The 26,475-nt window shown below is 45.7% G+C and overlaps 1 protein-coding gene across 4 annotated transcripts; it reads left to right on the top strand.

Moving 5' to 3' along the window:
- Window positions 1-356: 356 nt before the first annotated feature.
- LOC115205663 (SLAIN motif-containing protein-like) lies at window positions 357-26,375 on the top strand. Of its 4 annotated transcripts, none has more exons than XM_029771861.1 (9): window positions 357-556; window positions 1,165-1,850; window positions 11,249-11,388; window positions 15,468-15,593; window positions 16,817-16,957; window positions 20,444-20,773; window positions 21,164-21,304; window positions 24,339-24,606; window positions 24,812-26,375. In XM_029771861.1, exons 2-9 carry the CDS (start codon window positions 1,180-1,182, stop codon window positions 24,876-24,878), a joined length of 1,884 nt encoding a protein of 627 aa, XP_029627721.1. In that variant the 5' UTR covers window positions 357-556; window positions 1,165-1,179; the 3' UTR covers window positions 24,879-26,375. The 4 variants fall into 4 exon arrangements, with proteins under 4 accessions (XP_029627721.1, XP_029627724.1, XP_029627723.1 ...); XM_029771864.1 differs by having other exon boundaries at window positions 21,164-21,268; XM_029771863.1 differs by having other exon boundaries at window positions 21,167-21,304.
- Window positions 26,376-26,475: the final 100 nt, after the last annotated feature.

The raw sequence follows: 26,475 nt of genomic DNA on the forward strand, positions 1-26,475 counted from the left end.
CATGTCGACTGAAATGTTTGTGGCTGTGCCTCAAATGCTGTTGAAGAACGGTGCTCAGCGTTTTGGGGAAATGTGTCGTTAAGTACAAATAGTTACGCAACGTAGCAAACGTTGAAGCGAACTGAATGCACCCTAAGTGTGCCATTGCGTTGCATGTGTCTTTTTGCTTTCTCCTTGTATTCGGCGACCTCTAGCGCATGAGAAGAGAACGGCATGCAACACCTGAAGTATCCTGCAGGTGGCACCAAATATCGCGGTAATGTCAAGTACGGGGCGGGAGCAATGCCCTGATTGGGTCAACTCGAGTCCCTCAAAAGCTGGCAAAACATAGCCTGTAATTGGCTAACTAGCGGCTAACGGGAAAAATGGCTTAGCGTCGTCCCCCCACATTACATCGACAATCATATAGCTGTATTTTTTGATGTTGATACATATGATTTACGTTTTTAGTATTACTTGTAAACATACTTGATCCATGCTAACTCTCGTTCGTTGGATTTAGCAGGCTCATTCGACCATCTTTTGATATCAACACGGCTCAGCTCAACCGGTGCAGGTACAGTAGGTTTGTTATGTTTAGCTAGCTAACCCAACGGCTCTTTTGAAAATGCATCGATATAACAAAAAGTATCTATTGGCTTGCATTAAAAATTATATAAATGCATGTGTGTCTTTTAGAGTCATATATTATATAAATGCATGTGTGTTAAAGTTATACTTTGATAATTATCTAATAACAAATGGCAAGCTGGACTTATATTTAACTGTAAATGTTGGCGGCATTCAATGAAACTGACCGAGTGTGGGGCTGTTGTGCCGCTGTTGCTAGCCTGTCATTTGTCAGCCTTTGAGGTTTCGGCCGTTATTTTAGGACATTTCTTTATTCATCATGGCGGTATTATTGGTGCTAATCATAGGAACTTGCTAGTTAATTGACCTAGGCAGAAAATATATTTAACCCCCGTCTATATGGCCTTGGCTTTATTGGCAAGCAAACGTTGCTATGATTAAATTGATTAGCTATCCCCCCACGATTAGCTCGTAGTTTGGTTGTTCGGATGATTTGATTACAAGCTCATCGACTGCTAATCTTACAGCGGTAGTCCAGATAATGAGCCATTTTACGCAACGCTGTGACAACCCCCCCACATTTTCTTCCCCTAGCAGACCGGGAGCAACATGGTAGTTCCGGACGGCGCCAGTGCCGTGCAACCAGCAGACAATGACTGTGCCGAGGGTCTTGTGAAGCCCTCCCAGCCGAGCTACGAGGAGGAGCAGGAGCTAGCAGGGGTGGAGTTGGAGGAGGTACGTAAGCTCCAGGAACTCATTCGAAGACTTGAGGTCCAGAATCAAACACACCGCAACAGGGGAGGCAGTAAGAATCTACATCTCAGAGGAGCGACCACCACAAACAACAGTAACCTCACAACCAGTACCAACATCAATGAGATAATCTCCTCCTGTGAAGGAGTGATCAACACCAACTCCCTTCTCAGGTTGGGGAGCAGTGGAAGTTGTAGAACGGAACTAGGTGGCAGCAGTAGTGACTTGGAGCTGTCCCCTCCTCAGAACAGTAGTAGCAGTGAGGATATGTCCCAGCTCCCTGTACTTAACCAGGAAGAGGAGGATGGTGGACTGTCTGCATGCTTTCTGACCCTGCCATGCTGGAACGAACCAGGACCGGCGCAGACCCAGGGGCTAAGCACAACCCCAGAGAGTCCCTCTCTGGACAGCTATGAGTCTGAGACCCTGGCGGAGAGCGACTCTGGATTGGACCAGTTGGCCCTGGATGAGGTGGATGTTCTGGACCTATGGGAGGACCTTGCAGAGGTGGATGATGAGGACAGATGGTAGGTACCATGGTGAGAGAGACGGAGTGAGAGGGAGTGAGAAGGAGAGAGAGAACGGCTGCCTGTGAAATTGCACCCCATTTCCTGTATAGCTAATGCTGTACTTTTGACCGGGGCCTTCATGGGTCTCTCATCCAGTAGTGCACTGTGTAGCGAATAGAGTGCCATTTCAGATGCAGCCTGGGTCCTCCGCACACTGTCTGGAAGGTCCCGTATCTTTTTATTCGCTATGCTTGGATCATAAAGGTTCTTAGTCCGCCTTAGGCGTGCCCCATGTGTGCATGTCAGTGTTTTAGTCTCCTGTCCCTTCCTTTCTGCTGCTATACCTGCAGATACTGCACTCTGCTCTGTCGTGAAACAACTGTTCAGATGAAACGTATTCCTAGTAGACAACAGACATTCTGATCACTGCAGATGACAGAGGAACTCGTGTAGACTAACATTCACTAGTCTGTACCCCACATGTTGGAGTGGCGACATCTGTTTACCACTGTCTCCAGAGGTCAGCGTGATGTCATACTGTGTTCACACTCAGGATGATGGAAGGCCCTATAGCCAGATGACTCATTATGGTTCTGTTGAACCTTTCACTCCTAGAAGTAGAGAGACTATGACCGCAACCTTTTAGTCATACAAAAATGTACATTTGACCTGGCTTACGACGTCCCAAATGTCATCCTATTCCCTGTAGTGCACTACTTTTGACCAGAGCCCTATGGGCCCTAGTGCACTAGGTAGGGAATAAGATACTGTTTGGGACGTAGACCTAGGTTGGAGGTGGGTCTCTGCAGTGGCAGTTGGCCTGGTTTCAGTGATACGTAACAACCAGAGGAAACCGTGCAGAAAATAGGCAGATTTTATGCAGCAGAGCTAGTAGGCTACAGCAGCCTTTAGATGGAAATATCGAAGTGCTGCTTCTGCCTTGGAAATGCTCGGCTTTGTGGGCTGTATAAAATGGGCTGTGACAGGCAGTACCTCTGATCACTGAATCTATGTGATTTGGAGAGCGAGAAAAGAGGGGGTAGTCTGGAGAGAGAGGATGGATAGTGACTGAGAGGGAGACTGAAATGGAAAGAGAGAGGGAGCACCGTGCTCTAGAGGGAGAGGGGCACAGAGGGAGAGAGGCCACTGTTGCTGCTGGGTTAGGGGCAGCCAGCCAACGTGATTTACTCAGTGCAGTGTGTGTGTGAGCTCAGCAGCAGTAGTGTTGTCCTTCTCTGATGTGAATACCCAGAGAGGGAAGGAAGCTGGAGGCTTGAGCTCAGAGCCAGAACTAGCACAGCTTGGCCTCTCAATGGTCAAGGACACATGGGTCCTATTCAAGAGGCACCAAACCAAATAAAATGGACAAACAGGGAGGGACTACCAGAACTTGTCCAATAAGAAAGGCTTGTGTTAGTTTTCTGTTTTTTAAAGCATTTTGCTACTGTGGGCCCTAGTACATGCAGCCATAGGCCCTAATACATGCAGCCATAGGCCCTAATACATGCAGCCATAGGCCCTAATACATGCAGCCATAGGCCCTAATACATGCAGCCATAGGCTCTAATACATGCAGCCATAGGCCCTAATACATGCAGCCATAGGCCCTAATACATACAGCCATAGGCCCTAATACATACAGCCATAGATAATCCAATGGTATGACTTGAACTTTGCCAAGAAGCAATAAGTTAAAAGGACACACGCAGTTACTTATGTGCCCCTGTTAAACTGTGATGATCCAAGGCTGCAGTCAATACAGCATTTTCCACAGCCAGAAAAGTGGAAACTAGGGATGCGCGATATATCGGTGAACATATTGGAATCGGCCGATGTCTAGTTTAACGCCCCAATGTGCAAAACCGATGTCAAAGCTGACATGCATAGCTATATAACGTAGGTACATGACGTAATGACTCCACGTAAAATGTTGCTCTATATGTGCAACACAGCATTCCTAAACTAGCCCACAATGTCTGCGTGTGTGGATCGAGCAGTCATTTGAAAGAGTAACAAAATTTCAGCGAGACAACTCAAAAGTGAAATCCATTAAAGCCAAGATAATGGAATTCATTGCCCTTGACATTCAACCGTTCTCTGTCGTGGGTGATGTTGGCTTTCGCCGACTGGTCAAGCTCCGGTACAAACTACCCGGTGTGCTATTTTTCAGATGTTACCTTACACAGTAACAGCATCACTGCTATTAGCGTCACGACATACATACTATGGAATGCCGTTTGGGTCTTTGCCTGTCGAAAAAGATACAGTAGCTCTGTCAAAGCTGTACAAAAAAGTCTGCAAACACCGGCCACGAACTGTCTGTTTACAATACCGCGTTGATGATAATAAAGCATCATTTGTTTGACTGCAACTTCTGGGGTAGATGGCTTTAGCTTCGTACCTAGTTGGCACCAAAACAACCAGCCTGAAAACAATGACCAGTAGAACCTGCAGTCATTTTCATTATTCTTTCAATGATTTAGGAATCCTTGTGGGTAAGTGTTAGCTAGGTTGCCACTTGTTGTTGTTCGCCTATTGAAATTGAATTTCAGTTCATGAAAATAAATAGCTAGCCAGCTACTTAACCATGTTGCCCAAAGCTAACGTTATAAGCAGCCAGCTAGCTTCATCTGGCTAGTGAGGCTCGACTGCACCAGGTTGCGTTGTGATGCTAGCCACACTAAGGATTAGGCACAATAGTGGAATTTGCGGTTTGCCTTCAAAATAAAAATATGTCATTGACAGTAATGCAAATGAATACAAATAGTAGTATTATGCCATTCTTTTATTTTGAAGGCTAACAGCAAAGGCCACTTGTGGCTAATCCTTATTGTGGCTAGCTTCACATTGATCGGTCTGACCACAATTAACCAAATAAGAGCCCGTGTGGCTCAATTGGTAGAGCATGGTGTTTGCAACGCCAGGGTTGTGGGTTCAATTCCCTCGGGGGGCCAGCACAGAAAAAAATTGTATGAAATGTATGCATTCACTACTGTAAGTCGCTCTGGATAAGAGCGTCTGCTAAATGACTAAAATGTAAAATGTAAATGCATTCACTACTGTAAGTTGCTCTGGATAAGAGCGTCTGCTAAATGACTAAAATGTAAATGTAAAATGTTATAAATTACGGTTATTTTTAGATAACACCTCGCTATATATGAAACAGATGTTGTGTTATTTGACGCATCATTTTTTGACACACAAAGACCCAAACGGGGTTCCATAGCAATCCTGGTTGAGAATGAAACGACTGAACAGCAAGTAAGTGAAAGAAATAGGTTTTGATTATGTTTTGCTGGTAATGGGGACATGCGTAAATGCCAACAAAATAACTTTTGTGTGTGTGTAACCTTTATTTAACTAGGCAAGTCAGTTAAGAACAAATTCTTATTTACAATGACGGCCCTGACGACACTGGGCCAATTGTGCGCCGTACTATAGGACTCCCAATCACAACCGGATGTGATACAGCCTGGATTCAAACCAGAGACTGTAGTGACGCCTTTTGCACTGAGATGCAGTGCCTAAGACCTGTGTGTGTGTGTGTGTGTGTGTGTGTGTGTGTGTAAACTATTGAACTGTACTGGATTGCTTAAAAAGCCACTAAAATTGTAAATATCGGATATTGGTATTGGCCAAAAATGTCATATTGGTGCATCACTAGTGGAAACAAGGCGTTAGTTGTCCTCTGTTTATCCCACATGCAGAGCTCCTAGTTCAGTCACTACTCCGGGCTTCTACTGCTGGCAAAGTCCTGGAAGTCAGTACCATATTTTGCATCATTCAAATGAATGTCAGCCCTGTACTGTTGTTACTGTGTGTCTGTGTCTAGTCTGGGTTCTTCTGTTGTGGAGAAGCTTGGCTTGTTTATCAGAATTTAATTAACACGATTGGATTAACTCAATGTTTGTAATGGCAGACTGCTAATTCCCAAATAATCCATTTTAATTTAATTTTCCCTCTGTACACCACAAGGTTAATCTAGGCCTGTGGGTTGTGTGTGTTTGCCAAGTCCAAGGTGTTTTTTTAAAACCCATTGTGTTTGTTTATCTGTCCCATTTTGTACAGTATGGTACGACGCAAACAAACGGGTAGCTACTTTAGCAGCTGATCTGGGGATTAACAATCCAAAGCAGCAAAGCCTTGTTCTCTCTACCACATCATTAACCAGTCTGAGTGAGGCCTTGTTCTCTCTACCACATCATTAACCAGTCTGTGTGAGGCCTTGTTCTCTCTACCACATCATTAACCAGTCTGTGTGAGGCCTTGTTCTCTCTACCACATCATTAACCAGTCTGTGTGAGGCCTTGTTCTCTCTACCACATCATTAACCAGTCTGTGTGAGGCCTTGTTCTCTCTACCACATCATTAACCAGTCTGTGTGAGGCCTTGTTCTCTCTACCACATCATTAACCAGTCTGTGTGAGGCCTTGTTCTCTCTACCACATCATTAACCAGTCTGTGTGAGGCCTTGTTCTCTCTACCACATCATTAACCAGTCTGTGTGAGGCCTTGTTCTCTCTACCACATCATTAACCTCTCTAGGATATGTGGGACGAAATCGTCCCACCTACTCAACAGCCAGTGTAATCCCGTGGCGCGATATTCAAATACCTTAGAAATGCTATTACTTCAATTTCTCAAACATATGACTATTTTACACCATTTTAAAGACAAGACTCTCGTTAATCTAACCACACTGTCCGATTTCAAAAAGGCTTTACAACGAAAGCAAAACATTAGATTATGTCAGCAGAGTAACCAGCCAGAAATAATCAGACACCCATTTTTCAAGCTAGCATATAATGTCACATAAACCCAAACCACAGCTAAATGCAGCACTAACCTTTGATCTTCATCAGATGACACTCCTAGGACATGTTATACAATACATGCATGTTTTGTTCAATCAAGTTCATATTTATATAAAAAAACTGCTTTTTACATTAGCATGTGACGTTCAGAACTAGCATACCCACCGCAAACTTCCGGTGAATTTACTAAATTACTCACGATAAACGTTCACAAAAAAACTTAAGAATTATAGATACAGAACTCCTTTGCAATCGCTATGTCCGATTTTAAAATAGCTTTTCGGCAAAAGCACATTTTGCAATTTTCTGAGTAGATAGCTCGCCATCACGGGCTAGCTATTTTGACACCCACCAAGTTTGGCCCTCACCAAATTCAGATTTACTGTATGAAAAATTGGATTACCTTTGCTGTTCTTCGTCAGAATGCACTCCCAGGACTTCTACTTCAATAACAAATGTTGGTTTGGTTCAAAATAATCCATAGTTATATTCAAATATCCTCTGTTTTGTTCGTGCGTTCAAGACACTATCCGAAGGATGACGCGCCCGACGCGTTTCGTGACAAAAGAAATCTAAATATTCCATTACCGTACTTCGAAGCGTGTCAACCGCTGTTTAAAATCAATTTTTATGCGATTTTTCTTGTAAAAAAAGCGATAATATTCCAACTGGGAAACCCTGTTTTCGTTCAAAGACGAAAAAATAAAAACATGGTGTCGGCTCGTGCACGCGCCCCCAGTCTCATTGTTCTCTGATCGACCACTATCCAAATGCGCTACTGTTTTTCAGCCATGGCCTGCAAAGTCATCATTCACCGTTCTGCCGCCTTATGGGAGCCGTAGGAAGTGTCACGTTACAGCAGAGATCCTCAGTTTTCAATAGAGTGTAGAAGGCCAAGAAATGGTCAGAGAGGGCACTTCCTGTAAGGAATCTGCTCAGGTTTTTGCCTGCCATATGAGTTCTGTTATACTCACAGACACCATTCAAAACCATTCAAACAGTTTTAGAAACTTTAGGGTGTTTTCTATCCAAATCAAACAATTATATGCATATTCTAGTTTCTGGGAAGTAGTAATAACCAGATTTAAATCGGGTACGTTTTTTATCCGGCCGTGCAAATACTGCCCCCTACCCTAGAGAGGTTAACCAGTCTGTATGAGGCCTTGTTCTCTCTACCACATCATTAACCAGTCTGTATGAGTCCCAGGAGGTTCTCACTACCACAACATTCAATAAATAATCTGCCCAGGCATGGACCCCCAAGCTGCTTTGGGCTGGAGGCTAGGGCTCAGGGTTACATCCCAAATGTACTATATAGGGTACCATTTGGGCTGGGGGCCGGGTGGATGCTGCTGGGGGCCGGGTGGATGCTGCTGGGGGCTAAACTGCTTTGGGGGACTTAGGCAGCATGTGATCCATCATAGACCTTCTGCTACTTAAAACATTTACTGGGAAGTTTGGAGAAATCCTAGTAATCTGAGGCTTGAAGTAACCCCGCTGTGCAAGGAACCTGCCAAGAAATGGCACACCAGCTAAGGAGCAAAAAAGTGTGCAGGTGATGGCGCGAGAGCTCTGTTTTGTGTGCGGGGGATGGCGCGAGAGCTTTGTTTTGTGTGCGGGGGATGGCGCGAGAGCTTTGTTTTGTGTGCGGGGGATGGCGCGAGAGCTTTGTTTTGTGTGCGGGGGATGGCGCGAGAGCTTTGTTTTGTGTGCAGGGGATGGCGCGAGAGCTTTGTTTTGTGTGCAGGGGATGGCGCGAGAGCTTTGTTTTGTGTGCAGGTGATGGCGCGAGAGCTTTGTTTTGTGTGCAGGGGATGGCGCGAGAGCTTTGTTTTGTGTGCAGGGGATGGCGCGAGAGCTTTGTTTTGTGTGCAGGGGATGGCGCGAGAGCTTTGTTTTGTGTGCAGGGGATGGCGCGAGAGCTTTGTTTTGTGTGCGGGGGATGGCGCGAGAGCTTTGTTTTGTGTGCGGGGGATGGCGCGAGAGCTTTGTTTTGTGTGCGGGTGATGGCGCAAGAGCTTTATTTTGTGTGCAGGTGATGGTGTGCCTACCGGTATTTCTATCTCTATGTAAAATCCCAAATGGTCCATTTACCAAATGATCTGCCCTTAGTGCCTCTACACTTCAACTGTAGCTCTGAGTATCAAATGATCTGACTGTTAAACAACTGGCCTAGCTAACTAGGCCTACTCGTTAGCATCAGCCACTGCTGGTCAGCTCTCCAATAGCTGGTAAATGGTTCCAGGATCAAGTTGTCTGACTTTAGAGCCCTGACTGACTACTCTAACAGCTGTCCTGTATGTGAGAGTGACATGGATTTCTTTCTGTGTTGTTGCTGGTCCCAGTGGAATAGAGGGGTTGTGTTTGTCCAATGGGAAGATGAGCCCAAGTTGATTACTCAAAAACCAGTTAGTACAGCCGTGTGTGTGTGTGTGTGTGTGTGTGTGTCGTGGCTCAACGCATTCCCCATGTGACCCGGATCAAACGTCCTAATGGACTTGGCAGTCCCTCAACTCAAACACTCACCGCCACTTAGCTAGACTTCACATGTACTCTAGAAACGGTCAAAGCAATGCAAGACTATCAGGCCAATCACTGATGTTAAATATAGATGTGAGGTGGTTGTGTAGTAGACTAGGCATATTGTCTACAGTAGGCAAGACGTGGTGTCAGCAGACAACTCAGGCAGTAGAAGGTAATGCATAGTGATGGCTGGGAGAGGACAGTACAGTAGAAGGTAATGCATAGTGGTGGCTGGGAGAGGACAGTACAGTAGAAGGTAATGCATAGTGATGGCTGGGAGAGGACAGTACAGTAGAAGGTAATGCATAGTGATGGCTGGGAGAGGACAGTACAGTAGAAGGTAATGCATAGTGGTGGCTGAGAGAGGACAGTACAGTAGAAGGTAATGCATAGTGGTGGCTGGGAGAGGACAGTACAGTAGAAGGTAATGCATAGTGATGGCTGGGAGAGGACAGTACAGTAGAAGGTAATGCATAGTGGTGGCTGGGAGAGGACAGTACAGTAGAAGGTAATGCATAGTGGTGGCTGGGAGAGGACGGTACAGTAGAAGGTAATGCATAGTGGTGGCTGGGAGAGGACGGTACAGTAGAAGGTAATGCATAGTGGTGGCTGGGAGAGGACGGTACAGTAGAAGGTAATGCATAGTGATGGCTGAGAGAGGACAGTACAGTAGAAGGTAATGCATAGTGATGGCTGAGAGAGGACAGTACAGTAGAAGGTAATGCATAGTGATGGCTGAGAGAGGACAGTACAGTAGAAGGTAATGCATAGTGGTGGCTGAGAGAGGACAGTACAGTAGAAGGTAATGCATAGTGGTGGCTGGGAGAGGACAGTACAGTAGAAGGTAATGCATAGTGATGGCTGAGAGAGGACAGTACAGTAGAAGGTAATGCATAGTGATGGCTGGGAGAGGACAGTACAGTAGAAGGTAATGCATAGCGGTGGCTGGGAGAGGACAGTATAGTAGAAGGTAATGCATAGTGATGGCTGAGAGAGGACAGTACAGTAGAAGGTAATGCATAGTGATGGCTGGGAGAGGACAGTACAGTAGAAGGTAATGCATAGCGGTGGCTGGGAGAGGACAGTACAGTAGAGCCCTCATTGGGAGATGGGGCCATGCACAGGCTACTGTGGAGGGAAGAGGTCAGGGATGGTCTGAGAACACACAGCACTACAACTACTGTGGATGTGGATATTGCCTGGGAAAATAGGATAGGCTAGAATGGGCAGAACTAAATGGGTCGGGATGGGCTGTGTGTGTGGTTACTGTCTAGGTTTGAATAATTGGATGGGTTTTGGTCAAAATACTGGCCTGACTGTACTTCAAGTATACTGTAGCCTTGTCCTCCTGCTGCGCTGTGGCTTATGTTTACAACCAAGACATGCTGCTGTATTTTTTTAAGAATAAACTCCCTGTAAACGATAATGTTCAGCCACAGTACATTACTATGCATTACCTTCTACTGTACTGTCCTCTCTCAGCCACATGCCTCTTTACCTCCACCTACAGCCACATGCCTCTTTACCTCCACCTACAGCCACATGCCTCTTTACCTCCACCCACATGCCTCTTTACCTACAGCCACATGCCTCCACCTACAGCCACATGCCTCTTTACCTCCACGGGGAGTTGAGTTTAGCACGGTGTTGTTCCCTCCTCCAAGAGGTGTATGTAACAGCTAGCCTATTTCTATTAGTAGATGATTAGTGTTATGAAGGATACTGAGTTTGTGCCTCTGTGTGTGGTTGTGTTCCACCATGCGTAAAAGACGAAGGCATGCCTCTTGCAGACATTCCCACATACTTAAGGTTATTAAATGCATACCTCACAGGCCAGCGAACCATTTAATACTGTGTTCTTATCCCACTGTTCTGCTGTTTGCTTGGCTGCAGGCAGGCTGGATAAACAGGCTTTGAGGCTTTGCAAAATGTAAATTGCCTCTCCCTCTCTCCATCCACCTCACTTTCTCATCCTCTTCCTTTCATCACTCCCTGCCTCTTTATCTACCACATCGCTCTCCTCTATGTTTTCCATCCCCATCTGCCTGCCTCATCTCTTCTCTCTCTGTGTCTCTGCAGGTTGTATGTCTCCCCTATGAAGCAGGTAGTTGCTGAGCCCAGACCTGAGTCTCCTCTGAAGTGGTGTCGGAAGGTTCTGGACCACCCCAGCCCAGAGACGGAGGTGGCCTGTCGCACCCTAATCAACCGTCTCGACCAGAGTACGCACCGACCTCGTAACCTTTATTAATTACCTTACGATGACCTTACTAACAACCCTAAAGTAACTATACTATAGTAACCTTACACTAACCATATACAATAACCTTATAGTAATCCTATAATAACTTAATAATAATCATACAACATTTTGATAGCCATAAACATAACCTTACAATAACATAACTGTTTAGGAATCCTTCCATACAGTAACCTTATAATAACCACCAACCTGTCCTACACCCAATAACCGCATAACAAGCAATAAACTAATACAACAAATTTAGTTTGTCACTGACTACCAGTGAATGCAGTCAACGCAGTATCTGGAAATAGCCAGTATGGCCTCCTATCCAATAACTGTTATGACTAGAACTATTGTTCCCTGAAGGAGGGAAACTAAGTACACCATACTATGGGGAGTCGCACTCTCTACTTCACTAGAGCGTGGTAGGACTTTTTTGGCCAACATTGTAGGCAAAAAAAACGAAAAACTTCGACTTCAAAAAAACAAACAAATCCAAATCCTTCGACTTCAGTCGAAGGATTTACAATCACACCTGACATGGTCAATGAAGTCTGCGCCTCGCTGGAAGCCCTGCGTTGTCAACCCGTGAAAAGACGCTACCAAACCCCTGGTGGAGTGGGCACTAGGTAACCCTTGCTGCTGTATGCCAGGGAGATGTAATCCAGTGGGAGAGACACTGCCGCGATCTGGATTAGCCGACACAGACAAAAAGCTGGGCACATAACCGGATATCCTGGGTCCATTCTATGTATGTGCATAAAGCTTATACAGGGCATGCAACCTCTGTTGCTCTTCAGAAGCAAAAGGAGGAGGTGAAAAGGGAAATGGCTCAAAGTCCTTTATCTTGGCACCAGTGCTGAAACGCTTGCCACTTACACGCATGGACTGAATGGTAGCAATGACATTCGGAGGTAAACCCCTAGCCATCAGATTGGTCCTCTCAGGCCATAGGAACCAAATCTCTGGCCTCTTGTACCAAACCTGTCCTTGCGCTTGGGACGATCGGTCCCTGCGCAACTGGAGTTGCCACGGGTCCCCGCCTAAAAGGTGAATGATCTCTGCGAACCAAAGCTGCCTGGGACAACTGGGATACACACAAATGTATGATTAGCCCTCCCAGCGCATCCTCTCTAACGTGGGTGGAATCAGAACCACTGGCGGCAACGCGTAAAGGAGGTTCCAAGGCCACTGGTGTGCCAGAGCGTCCCTGGGGAAGAGGTTCTCCCTGGATAGTAGATCCTCAACCGAATTGAGGCAACCGGGAACATGCACCGCCTGACGTGCGAGCAAATATGCACTGCTCCACAGTAACAGGGAGCAAGGTGAGGAGGGGTACCCCCACAGTCTGATGTATTCCACCATCATGTCAGCACATGCCGGCCCAACAAACGTGGGAAGAGGAGCCTGAGCGCTAAGTACAGTTAGAATTTCCAGGTAATTGATATGCTGGGTTTACTGTGACACCGCCCATAGTCCCCGAATTTAGTAATCCTCACACAGGGGGACACGTCTGTTGTGACAACACAACATGAGAACACCCGGCCCATGAGAACCCCTTGCGACAGCTGCCAGGGTCCCTCCACGGGCTAGTGCCCAAAGGCATGTAGGGGACACTTGACCGGTTTAGGTGGCCAGATGCAGCCAAGCGTGTGGCTATCACCCAGCAGTGGAACGGCCGCATCAATAATAGTGACAGGAGAATGACCACTATCATAGAAGACATTATCCCCATACTGTGCGTCCCAATCAAAATTTGGCCAAGCAGAGCTGGACCCCATTTCCAGGGATAGATAAGCCTGCCTGTAACTCGAGCCCCAGAAGTGGAATGTGCTGCTATGGGGTTAGACAACTCTTTTTCTGATTTACAATAAAACGTAGACCTGAACATGGGACACCGGCCTGGATGGATGTATGTAACCGCTTGTTACCTTGACTCCTCTGCTATCAGCCAATCGTCCAGATAGGCCAATACCCTCAGCCCCTGGCCCCTTATGGTTGCCAGAGCTGCCTCCACCACCTTTTGAAAAGACGAGGTGAGAGGGACAAGCAACTCATAGGCTATTGCCTCGTAATGGATTCTCAGGAACTTTCTGTGACTAGCGTACATGGGCACATGAAAGTATGCATCCTTTAGGATGATGGTGGCGAACCAGTTGCCGAGACGCACGGATCGTAACAGCCGTTGCTTTGTCAGCATATTGAATTTGCAAACTCTGAGATGTTTGCTCAGGTCACGCATGTCTAGAATGGGGCGTCCCTTTTCGGAACCAGGAAATACCAGCCGTCCTGGCTTCCGACAGAGGAACCACTCATGTTGCCTGTTTCTGGAGCATGGAGGATAATTCCTCTCTTTAATACTGGTGCTGAGGCCAGGGGACCAGTCGACGTGATGGCATTGCGAAAAGGTGGGGGGGCCTACAACAAATTGTAGCCTGTACCCGACGTCACTGTTTGCATTACCCAGAGCGACACTGTCTCCCATTAAGGGGGCATGACGCCACCTCGTTGAGTGGGAGAAATAGTTTATTTTATCTCCACCACTCTTGACAACCTTGTCGGAATGTGGAGGAAGGAATAGGGTGCTATTTGGGACACAGACAATGACAATTGCTAAGTCAACACCTTTGCCATGGTCAATTTCAGTGGAACTTTCCTACGGTTTATCTATCTTCCCCAACCCTCTGTAGTCTTGTTTACTGCTCGTTTTGTGTGTAGGGCTCTAAAATGCGGCAAAGTATTTTGCTACTCGACCAGGAGTTTTATTTTGTACGGAAGGAAGTCTAGAGAGGACATTTATAATACTTTTTTTTTTTTAAATAGCGATCAAAAGATAATTTTCTGGTGATCAAGACATAACAAAAGTTGTTTTGGCGATCACGAGAAATTCTATAAAAAAAGAGTGGGTGTATTGAGGATAGATTGACAGCAGCTGGAGCTTTGATAAGAAGACCCAGGTCTACGCAGCAGCACATGGCTACTTATGGCATATGTGGTCTAATCAAAGGTATCTGACTGCTTCTGGTGCACTATGACACTGCTGTCAACTTGTCCTCAAATACATCCACCCCTAATGTAGACAGTGTCCTCAAATACATCCACCCCTAATGTAGACAGTTTATCTCGTAATCTTGACAAAACAATTTTATGATGGATTACCTTGCCCTGGGTCAGATAGCTGTGTTCTGGTGCTATAAGACTGTCTGTTAGGGCATGAAACTACCCACTTTAGAAGGGAAACGTTGACATGCACACCACCGTGCTACTTTCATGTGTGGTACAGGAGACTACAGCGCCAGAGTTTACTCCTACATTCACTGTATTACATCACCTACCCACTGGCAGCAGGAAAATATAGAAAGTCATTCACTAGGCTATAACCTACCCCATAGTTATGAGTCATGTTATAGCAGTATGATATTGGACAGTTTCACCCTGCTAAACTTGTGTTGTGGCCCATTTGGCACCTGCAATGAGTCTGAATGGAGGTAGTAGCTGACAATGATGCTGTGTGAAGTCAGTAAAAATATAGACACCAATAGAGCTGAATAGAATGAAGGTAGTGTCAAACAGTGTATATCAGCAAACAATGACACTTGATGAAGTAAGAACATTTATATAGAACCCATTGCCCTAGGAATGAATGCCCTGTCATAGCCTCCATTGTTAGCTCTTATGTAAGTAGTGATATAGGACAGTAAGTTCTAAAAGCTGTTAGAAAACCAATGACTCTTGTCTCACAGCTCAAAATGAACCAGCCACGGCCATTTAGAAACTCAGAAAGTTGTACTTTCTCTCTGATCAGGAATGACTTTTTAAAGTTCTTGTTCACTTTAGACTCGGTATCTAAAGGAATCCTGAACACATACTCACTCCCACCCCAAGGTTTTTTTTTTTTTTGCCTACAAGGCACGGATGTTGGCCAAAAAAGTCCTAACACGCTCTAGTGAAGTAGACACTCTTGGCACGATACAGGCTGCCTTAAACTGTGCCTTGACTCTGTTTTATGTAACTGTATGAGTCCTCTCCTGTCTGTTCTCCTGTGTGCCTTTTTAGCATCTCGCTGGAGGAACATCTACAGCAGCTCTGGTCAGACGGGGGAGGCTGGCTCCTCTGGCCTCCTCTCTCCTGGGTACCACAACAAATCCACTAACAAAACCCTACTAGCCAGTGGTGGCTCAGGTATGCATGGTATTAATACACCACATGCTTTATATTCATCCCCTCTCTGTGTTTTTTGTGTTGGTGGAACTCAAGATAAAGTAGTATCAGATTAAAATAAAACTTGAATTCTTAAAGATGCGCTCCATCTATTTTCAAACTTTTCCTGTTGGAAAAACAATACCCCATGTATAAATACAGTAATCTGGACACCTGGCCCACCTAATGGGATGGGGGTTTTAAATACAACAGGTGATGAATGAGCTGAAAGGGAGACTGGAGTAGGACTTTGAAAGTAAGAAGTTTGTAAGGAGTTTTTAATATTTGAAATGTTTTCTGTTATCTGCAACATTTCTTCAAAGGGTTCTCAACTCAACGACGTAAAGGGTCAAAGGTTGGATCTATTGTGTATATTGGCCTACTACAGCCAAGATGCTGAATGGTATCTTGTATTATGCATTGATCATTATTTTACCAGAACAAATGGAATTTACAGGCTTGCTTTGCAGAGTGGTGTGGATATCAAATACTTTGACCCTTAGCGATACTGGGAAAACAAACATTTTAACTTCTCAATGTGAGGGGTGGCGCTATATAAACCAACACAATGCTTATGTTGTTATTATGAACACAGACTGTAAATAACAGTCCTTTGCATGAAGTATGTGAATGGTTTGCTTGCTGGTGACCCCTCCTAATCCCACATCTGTTATATAACCAAACGCCCTGGATGCTGCTGTTGCCTCTGTGTGTCAGTTTGAATGAAGGATGTGTGTGTTCCAGTTTGGGGGGGTGTGTGTCAGATGATGGCCCTGCTGATGCCTAGTAGACACCTCATGCTTCCAGCTATCCTCAGCACTGTGTCTAGACTAATCCAGTAGGACAGACGGGGAAGTCAGGACTTCTAAATATCTCCTCTCATAATGCAGGCCTGATCCAGAAACATTGTTACTGGACCAGCCCTCAGTCTATGATTGGAGACTAATACAGATGGACTACTGTATAGCTGTGTATGGATAATGTATAGTTACAACCTTAAAAACCAAGGACATGCATTATAGTCCTTATTTTTATCTCTCAAGGGGCGTGTGTGTGTGTGTGTGTGTGTGTGTGTGTGTGTGTGTTAACTGTGGTGGATTCTGAAGTAGTGTGTATGTGATCTAAATCACGGTTGTGTTATTGTAATTTCAGGCTACGTGAGTGTGTGTGTGATCTAAATCACGGTTGTGTTATTGTAATTTCAGGCTACGTGAGTGTGCACTCTGCTCTGAGTTCCCAGTCTTCTGTAGACAGTGAGCTGAGTACCTCAGACGACTCCATCACCATGGGTTACAAGCTACAGGACCTCACTGACGTCCAGATCATGGCCCGCCTACAGGAAGAGAGTGAGTGGTGTTACCTAGAATAATGACTACTGTGATCATGCGTTTCAGGAAGAGGGAGTGGCGTTGTCTAGAATACTGTGTTACCAAAGTCTAAAGGGTTACACCATTGTTATTGTCAATATGCTGAAAATATGGAAGACTGAGCATATGCTGACTCTTTGGTAGTGCGTGCTTAGGGCAGGACTGTGTTTGTAATGTGTGGGTGGGTGTGTCCATGTCTTTCAGGATTATTGTCCATGTAGATACTAGATATACACTTAAGTGATAATGCCTGAGAAGCCAGTGTTACCCGTGCCAATATATCCTCCAAACACTGGCTTCGAGAGCATTATCGCTTTTTATACAACAAGTTACCAACACATTCAAATAATGATTGACATATTTTTGTTGAACTTTAAAAGTGATGAATTTATTCATACAATTTCATCCTTCCACAAGATATAGTCCTGACACAAATCTAGGGTTGCTAGCTAGCCATCTACAGCTAATTTACAGTCATATCAAACAGTGCAGCCAGAATAACAACAAAGTAGCTGCATTTAGCTAATGATGTTAGCTAATGATGTTAGCTAATGATGCGCAAATTCACTTGGTATAGAAAAATGTGCTCTCTCGTCAGGACACTGTTGTACGAGAGCTAGCCAACAACACAGCTAACACAATAACTTCAAACTGAAGCTGGAAAGACTGCAAACTAGCTGCACTTTGTTTCGTTTGACCCGTTTTCTATTAATAGTTCTTTGTATACGGTGCCTTCGGAAAGTATTCAGACCCACTGACTTTTTCCACATTTTGTTATGTTACAGCCTTATTCTAAAATGGATTAAAGAAAAAAAATCCTAAACAATCTACACACAATACCCCATAATGACAAAGCAAAAACGGGTTTTTAGAAATACCTTATTTACATAAATATTCAGACCCTTTGCTATGAGAATCGAAAGTGAGCTCCGGTGCATCCTGTTTCCAGTGATCATCCTTCAAGTTTCTACAACTTGATTGGAGTCCACCTGTGGTAAATTAAATTACTTGGACATGATTTGGAAAGGCTGTCTCTATAAGGTCCCACAGTTGACAGTGCATGTCAGAGCAAAAGCCAAGCCATGAGGTTGAATGAATTGCCCGTAGAGCTCCGACACAGAATTTTGTTGAAACACAGATCTGGGGAAGGATACCGAAAAATGTCTGCAGCATTGAAGGTCCCCAAGAACACTGGTCTGCATCAATAAGAGCACCTCCTCCCAGCTGCTCACTGCACTGAGGATAGGAAACACTGTCACCACCGATAATCTACCATAATCGGTTTGGCCATGCTTTCCTCCTGGCTACCCCTACCCCAGCCAGCACCCCCTGCAGCAACTTGCCAACCCCCCCCCCCCCCCCCTCTCCTTCACCCAAATCCAAACAGCTGATGTTCTGAAAGAGCTACAAAATCTGGATCCCTACAAATCAGCTGGACTAGACAATCTGGACCCTCTCGTTCTAAAATGATCCGCCGAAATTGTTGCAACCCCTATTACTAGCCTAATCAACCTCTTTCTTATTGTCTGAGATCCCCAAAGATTGGAAATCAGCCGCAATCATCCCCCTCTTCAAAGGGGGAGACACCTTAGACCCAAACTGTTTTAGATCTATATCCATCATGTCCTGCCTTTCTAAAATCTTCGAAAGCCAAGTTAACAAACAGGTCACCGACCATTTCGAATCCCACCGTACCTTCTCCACTATGCAATCTGGTTTCCGAGCTGGTCATGGGTGCACTTCAGCCACGCTCAAGGTCCTAAACGATATCATAACCGCCATCGATAAAAGACAGTACTGTGCAGCCGTCTTCATCGACCTGGCCAAGGCTTTCGACTCTGTCAGTCACCGTATTCTTATCGACAGACTCAACAGACTTGGTTTCTCTAATGACTGCCTCGCCTGGTTCACCAACTACTTCTCAGATAGAGTTCAGTGTGTCAAATCGGAGGGCCTGTTTCTGGACCTCTGGCAGTCTCTATGGGAGTGCCACAGGGTTCAATTCTCGGGCCGACTCTCTTCTCTGTATATATCAATGATGTCGCTCTTGCTGCGGGTGATTCTTTGATCCACCGCAATGCAGACGACACCATTCTGTATACATCTGGGCCTTCTTTGGACACTGTTAGCAAACCTCAAAACGAGCTCAAACGCCATACAACACTCCTTCCGTGGCCTCCAACTGCTTTTAAATGCTAGTAAAACTAAGTGCATGCTCTTCAACCGATTGCTGCCCGCATCCTCCTACCCGACTAGCATCACTACTCTGGACGGTTCTGACCTAGAATATGTGGACAACTACAAATACCTAGGTGTCTGGCTAGACTGTAAACTCTCCTTCCAGACTCACATTAAGCATCTCCAATCCAAAATTAAATCTAGAATCGGCTTCCTATTTCACAACAAAGCCTCCTTCACGCATGCCGCCAAACATACCCTCGTAAAACTGACTATCCTACCGATCCTTGACTTTGGCGATGTCATTTACAAAATAGCCCCCAACACTCTACTCAGCAAACTGGATGTAGTCTATCATAGTGCCATCCGTTTTATCACGAAAGCCCCATATACTACCCACCACTGTGACCTGTACGCTCTCGTTGGCTGGCCCTCACTACATATCCATCGCCAAACCCACTGGCTCCAGTTCATCTAAGTCTCTGCTAGGTAAAGCCCCGCCTTATCTCCGCTCACTGGTCACCATAGCAACACCCACCCGTAGCACGGCTCCAGCAGGTATATTTCACTGGTCATCCCCAAAGCCAACACTTCCTTTGGCCGCCTTCCAGTTCTCTGCTGCCAATGACTGGAACGAATTGCACAAATCACTGAAGCTGGAGACTCATATCTCCCTCTAACGTCAAGCATCAGCTGTCAGAGCAGCTTACTGATCACTGTACCTGTACACAGCCAATCTGTAAATAGCACACCTGACTACCTCATCCCCATATTATTACTTACCCTCTTGCTCTTTTGCACCCCAGTATCTCTACTTGCACATCATCATCTGCACATCTATTACTCCAGTATTAATGTTAAATTGTAATTATTTTCGCCTCTAGGGCCTATTTATTGCCTACCTCCCTACTCTCCTACATTTGCACACACTATATACAGATTTTTCTATTGCGTTATTGACTGTACTTTTGTTTATCCCATGTGTAACTCTGTTGTTTTTGTCGCACTGCTATGCTTTATCTTGGCCAGGTTGCAGTTGTAAATGAGAACTTGTTCTCAACTGGCCTGCCTGGTTAAATAAAGGTGAAATAAAATTATTAAATGGAAGAAGTTTGGAACCACCAAGACTCTTCCTAGAGCAGGCCACCCAGCCAAACTGAGCAATAGGGGGAGAAGGGCCTTGGTCAAGGAGGTGATAAAATACAGTAGAGCCTTGTTCTTTCATGTGTATGTCCTCACCTGAGGGAGTGTCCAGGGCCTGTAACTCTCTCTCTCTCTCTCTCTCAGGTCTGAGACAGGACTATGCCTCCAGCTCTGCCTCAGTGTCTCGTCGTAGTTCCTCTGCCTCCCTCCAGTCTCTACGTCGGGGTGGGACCTACAGCGACCAGGAGTTTGATACCTACAGCCTGGAGGATGAGGAGGATGAGTGTTGCTCTCTGCCCCAGCGACGCCTCCGCTACTCCCCTTCTCCCCTGAGCTCGCCCCGCTGCCTCTCCCCCTCCACTGGTTCCCAGGGCCAAGCAGAGTACAGCAGGCTGGGGCCCCCCCGACAACGTGTTCCACGGCGATCGCTACAGGGGCCCGGGCCCGAGCTGCTAAAGTTCGCCAAGACCGAGGGTAGGAGACTGGAGAGGAGTGTTCCTGTATCACACACAGCAGTGTCTGTACACAGTCAGAACTACAGGGAATTCAGTTAGATGTACTCTATTGTTTGAAGACATGACTTATAAATGGATTACTGCTATAGAACAGTGCTTCCCAAACTCAGTCCTTGGGCCCCCCCCCCCCCCCCCCCCCCCCCAGGTTTTTGTCCTAGACCTACACAGCTATTTCAAGTAACCAACTCATCACTAAGGTTTGATTATTTGAATTAGCTGTGTAGTGCTAGGGCAAAACCCAAAATACGCACCCAGGGAGGGCCTCAGGACCAACTTTGGGAGATCCTGCTATAGAATGCAGTTTCAGTTTGGTCTTTCTCCAACTTTAGCCTTTTGTGTGTGGTTCCAGAAGAGGTGAGGCACAGCATGCCTAACCTGGCCCCCCGCACCAGCCTGCGTTCCCTGGAGGCGGTCAGGAATAGCCGCAGCATGGAGGCTAACCTCCAGAGCTCTGGTAACTGCATAGCCCACCTACCCTACTCCCCCTCAGGTAACCCTTACCTACACCTGCCCCCCTCCTCAGGTAACCCTTACCTACACCTGCCCCCCTCCTCAGGTAACCCTTACCTACACCTGCCCCCCTCCTCAGGTAACCCTTACCTACACCTGCCCCCCTCCTCAGGTAACCCTTACCTACAACTGCCCCCCTCCTCAGGTAACCCTTACCTACACCTCAGTTCCACTAATATTATTCTGGTTACAGGCATCTGGCCTACAACTCCTCCCTCAGTACTGTCCCTCCCTCCCTGGTTATTCACGTTAGTTCCACACATTTATTTTATTATTTTTATTTCACCTTTATTTAACCAGGTAGGCTAGTTGAGAGCAAGTTCTCATTTACAACTGCGACCTGGCCAGGATAAAGCATAGCAGTTAGACGCATACAACACAGAGTTACACATGGAATGAACAAAACAAACAGTCAATAATACAGAAGAAAAAAGAAAACAAAGTCTATATACAGTGAGTGCAAATTAGGTAAAATAAGGGAATTAAGGCAATAAATAGGCCATGGTGGCAAAGTAATTACAGTATGGCAATTAAACACTGGAATGGTAGATGTGCAGAAGATGGAATGTGCAAGTAGAGATACTGGGGTGCAAATGGAGCGGAATGAATAAATAAATACAGTATGGGGATGAGGTAGATAGATGGGCTATGTACAGGTGGTGATCTGTGAGCTGCTCTGACAGCTGGTGCTTAAAGCTAGTGAGGGAGATATGAGTCTCCAGCTTCAGAGATTTTTGCAGTTCATTCCAGTCATTGGCAGCAGAGAACTGGAAGGAAAGGCGACCAAAGGAGGAATTGGCTTTGGGGGTGACCAGTGAGATATACCTGCTGGAGCGCGTGCTACGAGTGGGTGCTGCTATGGTGACCAGCGAGCTGAGATAAGGTGGGGCTTTACCTAGCAGAGAATTGTAGATGACCTGGAGCCAGTGGGTTTGGATTGGAGATTCTTAATATGAGTCTGGAAGGAGAGTTTACAGTCTAGCCAGACACCCAGGTATTTGTAGTTATCCACGTATTCTAAGTCAGAGCCGTCCAGAGTAGTGATGCTGGATGGTCGGGCAGGTGCGGGCAATGATCGGTTGAATAGCATGCATTTAGTTTTATTTGCGTTTAAGAGCAGTTGGAGGCCACGGAAGGAGAGTTGTATGGCATTGAAGCTCGTCTGAAGGTTAGTTAACACAGTGTCCAAAGAAGGGCCAGAAGTATACAGAATGGTGTCGTCTGCGTAGAGGTGGATCAGAGAATCACCAGCAGCAAGAGCGACATCATTGATGTATACAGAGAAGAGAGTCGGCCCGAGAATTGAACCCTGTGGCACCCCCATAGACTGCCAGAGGTCTGGACAACAGGCCCTCTGATTTGACACACTGAACTCTTTCAGAGAAGTAGTTGGTGAACCAGGCGAGACAATCATTTGAGAAACCAAGGCTGTTGAGTCTGTCGATAAGAATGTGGTGATTGACAGAGTCGAAAGCCTTGGCCAGGTCGATGAATACAGCTGCACAGTAATGTCTCTTATCGATAGCGGTTATGATATCGTTAAGGACCTTGAGCGTGGATGAGGTGCACCCATGACCGGCTCTGAAACCAGATTGCATAGCGGAGAAGGTACCGTGTGATTCAAAATGGTCGGTAATCTGTTTGTTAACTTGGCTTTCGAAGACCTTAGAGATGCAGGGTAGGATAGACATAGGTCTGTAGCAGTTTGGGTCTAGAGTGTCTCCCCCTTTTGAAGAGGGGGATGACCGCAGCAGCTTTCCAATCTTTGGGAATCTCAGACGATACGAAAGAGGTTGAACAGGCTAGTAATAGGGGTTGCAACAATTTCGGCAGATAATTTTAGAGAGGGTCCAGATTGTCTAGCCCGGCTGATTTGTAGGGGTCCAGATTTTGCAGCTCTTTCAGAACATCAGCTAACTGGATATGGGTGAAGGAGAAATGGTGGGGGCTTGGGCGTGTTGCTGTGGAGGGTGCCGGGCAGTTGACTGGGGTAGGGGTAGCCAGGTGGAAAGCTTGGCCAGCCGTAGAGAAATGCTCATTGAAATTCTCAATTATAGTGGATTTATCGGTTGTAACAGTGTTTCCCAGCCTCAGAGCAGTGGGTAGCTGGGAGGAGGTGCTCTTATTCTCCATGGACTTTAGTGTCCCAGAACTTTTTGAGTTTGTACTGCAGGATGCAAATTTCTGTTTAAAAAAGCTAGCCTTAGCTTTCCTGACTGCCTGTGTATATTGGTTCCTAACTTCCCTGAAAAGTTGCATATCACGGGGGCTATTCGATGCTAATGCAGAACGCCACAGGATGTTTTTGTGCTGGTCAAGGGCAGACAGGTCTGGAGTGAACCAAGGGCTATATCTATTCCTGGTTCTACATTTTTTTTTGAATGGGGCATACTTATTTAAGATGGTGAGGAAGGCACTTTTAAAGAACAACCAGGCATCCTCTACTGTCGGGATGAGGTCAATGTCATTCCAGGATACCCCGGCCAGGTCGATTAGAAAGGCCTGCTCGCAGAAGTGTGTTAGGGAGCGTTTGACAGTGATGAGGGGTGGTTGTTTGACTGCAGACCCATTACGGACGCAGGCAATGAGGCAGTGATCGCTGAGATCTTGGTTGAAAACAGCAGAGGTGTATTTGGAGGGCGAGTTAGGATGATATCTATGAGGGTGCCCGTGTTTACGGTTTTGGGGTTATATCTGGTAGGTTCATTGATAAGTTGTGTGAGGTTGAGGGCATCAAGCTTCGATTGTAGGGTGGCCGGGGTGTTAAGCATGTCCCAATATTCCTGTAGGTACATGCCTCTAGTCTACAACTTTTTGCTGCCACAATTGCTGATGTCAAGTATACAGAGAATGTGCTCTTCTCTCATGTCCTGTATTGTACTGTCATCAGAGCATTGGCATATGAACATGAAATAAGTGAAAGACTGCATGTAAACTTTTTGTGTACTACTTTGCAGTGTGTGAGTGTGGATAGTGCTCTCCTAAACCCATCTCATCATGCCCATCACCCCCAGGTATGTCATCCAGTCGGATGCGAGGCAGTGGTCAGTCCCATCTGTCCATGCGGGTCCCTGTCAAAGCCATGGGCTCCATGCCAGGGGCCCGCCAGCCCTCCAGGGGCCTGCCTGTAGTCCAGAGTGGACCCAATGGAGGGGTACGGAGGGTCCAGTCCCCAGGGCCTGCCAATGGGGGAGCCTACACAGCCGGGAGAGCCTCTACTGGGGGTGGGAGGCAAGCAGCAGCCCCATCCTCAAGGAGTAGACTGGCCCATCCACATAGAAGGTGATTATTTGCTTGATTAATCATTTACAAATACACATTTAGCATTATGACTTGGGATGATTACTCAGTGAGTTGATACATGTGACTTTCAATAGTCATTCCGTTGGTTAAAGGTGATTACTCCTTATCAGTGGAGGGCACAAACCGTTTGAATGGCATTCTTACAAGTATCAAAACGTATGTCATTGTTGTCTTTGTTTGTTAGGTCTATGGGGATGACTAGAACGAATGGCCCAATCTCAAATGAGTCGTGGCGAGACGGCTGCTACTGAGGCAACAAGGAAACTTCCTCCACCTCTCTCCTATACCTCACGTTTATGTATAAACACCAACTTAATTGCCTCTGAACGTACCCCTGTAGGCAACACCAACTTGTCTCTGACCATACCGCTGGCCTATGAACATACCTCTGTAGGCTGGACCACTGTAGATGAACAGAGCTTCCCTGGCATGGAGAACCCTCTCACCCCACGGAGACACAGGACCTAGACAGAGCTTCCCTGGCATGGAGAACCCTCTCACCCCACGGATACACTGGAGACACAGGACCTAGACAGAGCTTCCCTGGCATGGAGAACCCTCTCACCCCACGGATACACTGGAGACACAGGACCTAGACAGAGCTTCCCTGGCATGGAGAACCCTCTCACCCCACGGATACACTGGAGACACAGGACCTAGACAGAGCTTCCCTGGCATGGAGAACCCTCTCACCCCACGGATACACTGGAGACACAGGACCTAGACAGAGCTTCCCTGGCATGGAGAACCCTCTCACCCCACGGATACACTGGAGACACAGGACCTAGACAGAGCTTCCAGAGTACAGAAGATGTTGTTTATAACATGTCGATTCAAATTCCAGTCTATATTTTATGATAGTTGAGAGAAGACAAAGGGTTGTTATTTGTTTACGTTCTGTAGATTTACAAATTATTGAAGACTTTGGATGGGCTGTTTGTTCTAATGTGTGAAATTGAACTCTGATTTGAAGGTGATCACATCTGTTACTTGGGTGTTGCATGATGTTTTTGTTTAGTTTTCTTTTCTCGGAGGACAAAGAAATTTGTTTGTTATATAGCCTTAGAAATAATAAGTTTGTTCTTCCAAGGAACAACCCTCATCTTGATGTGTGTGGGAAGGTTTTTTTGAATGTTTGTGAGGGATTAGTTGTGATTCCTGTATAATTGTGTTTTGCTGACTAATGCAAGAGCTCTAGACCACACTGCCCTTCCATCAACACCCCCCTTAAGAACATAATTTTTTTATTATTATTTAAAAAAAAACATTTATTGTTGGGATAAATTCTTTGTGCCAAGGTGCATATGTTGCTGCAGCATTGTTTCTAAAAATCCAATGAACTACTACTTGTATGTATACATTGATTTACCACAGTTGTTTTTACTGCATATCGGTTGGTGAATCTGAGTGTTGGTTTTTTAATACCACTGTACTAATAAAACAAACTGTTGACGCACGAAGTAAAGGCCTTATGCTCTAAGAGACAACCAGCTATACACCCTCATGTGGAGTGCCTCTGAAAATCAGGAACTGTAATGAAAATTAAGAATAAAACCTACCCAGAACTTGAATATTTACTTTGCTGCTCATGTAGATGCTCTACCTCTGCATGCACCAGATATTGATGTGCTCTAGGCTGGAACAAATTCTGGTGAATAAAAATAATCTGTTCTGTTTTTGAAACTCAATCTAAGAATAATCCTACTGTTATGTCTTATTGAACCAGTCAATAAATGTCTATTCCAAAACGTGTAGTGTCATTGTAGGGGAGAACTTTTTATTAGGAACTATGAATGTGTATGCATATGATTGATAACTTCAATGCACTGCTGTCCTCTATCCAATGTT

This window comes from Salmo trutta, chromosome 13 (genome assembly GCF_901001165.1).
Source record: "Salmo trutta chromosome 13, fSalTru1.1, whole genome shotgun sequence".
Classification (NCBI taxonomy): domain Eukaryota; kingdom Metazoa; phylum Chordata; class Actinopteri; order Salmoniformes; family Salmonidae; genus Salmo; species Salmo trutta.

Bases quoted from the DNA above. Each gene is read 5' to 3' on its own strand.
- LOC115205663 (XM_029771861.1), top strand. From the start codon at position 1,180: ATGGTAGTTCCGGACGGCGCCAGTGCCGTGCAACCAGCAGACAATGAC. The intron at 11,389-15,467 runs GTACGCACCGAC...GTGCCTTTTTAG, and splicing joins AATCAACCGTCTCGACCAGA to CATCTCGCTGGAGGAACATC. The intron at 15,594-16,816 runs GTATGCATGGTA...TTGTAATTTCAG, and splicing joins ACTAGCCAGTGGTGGCTCAG to GCTACGTGAGTGTGCACTCT.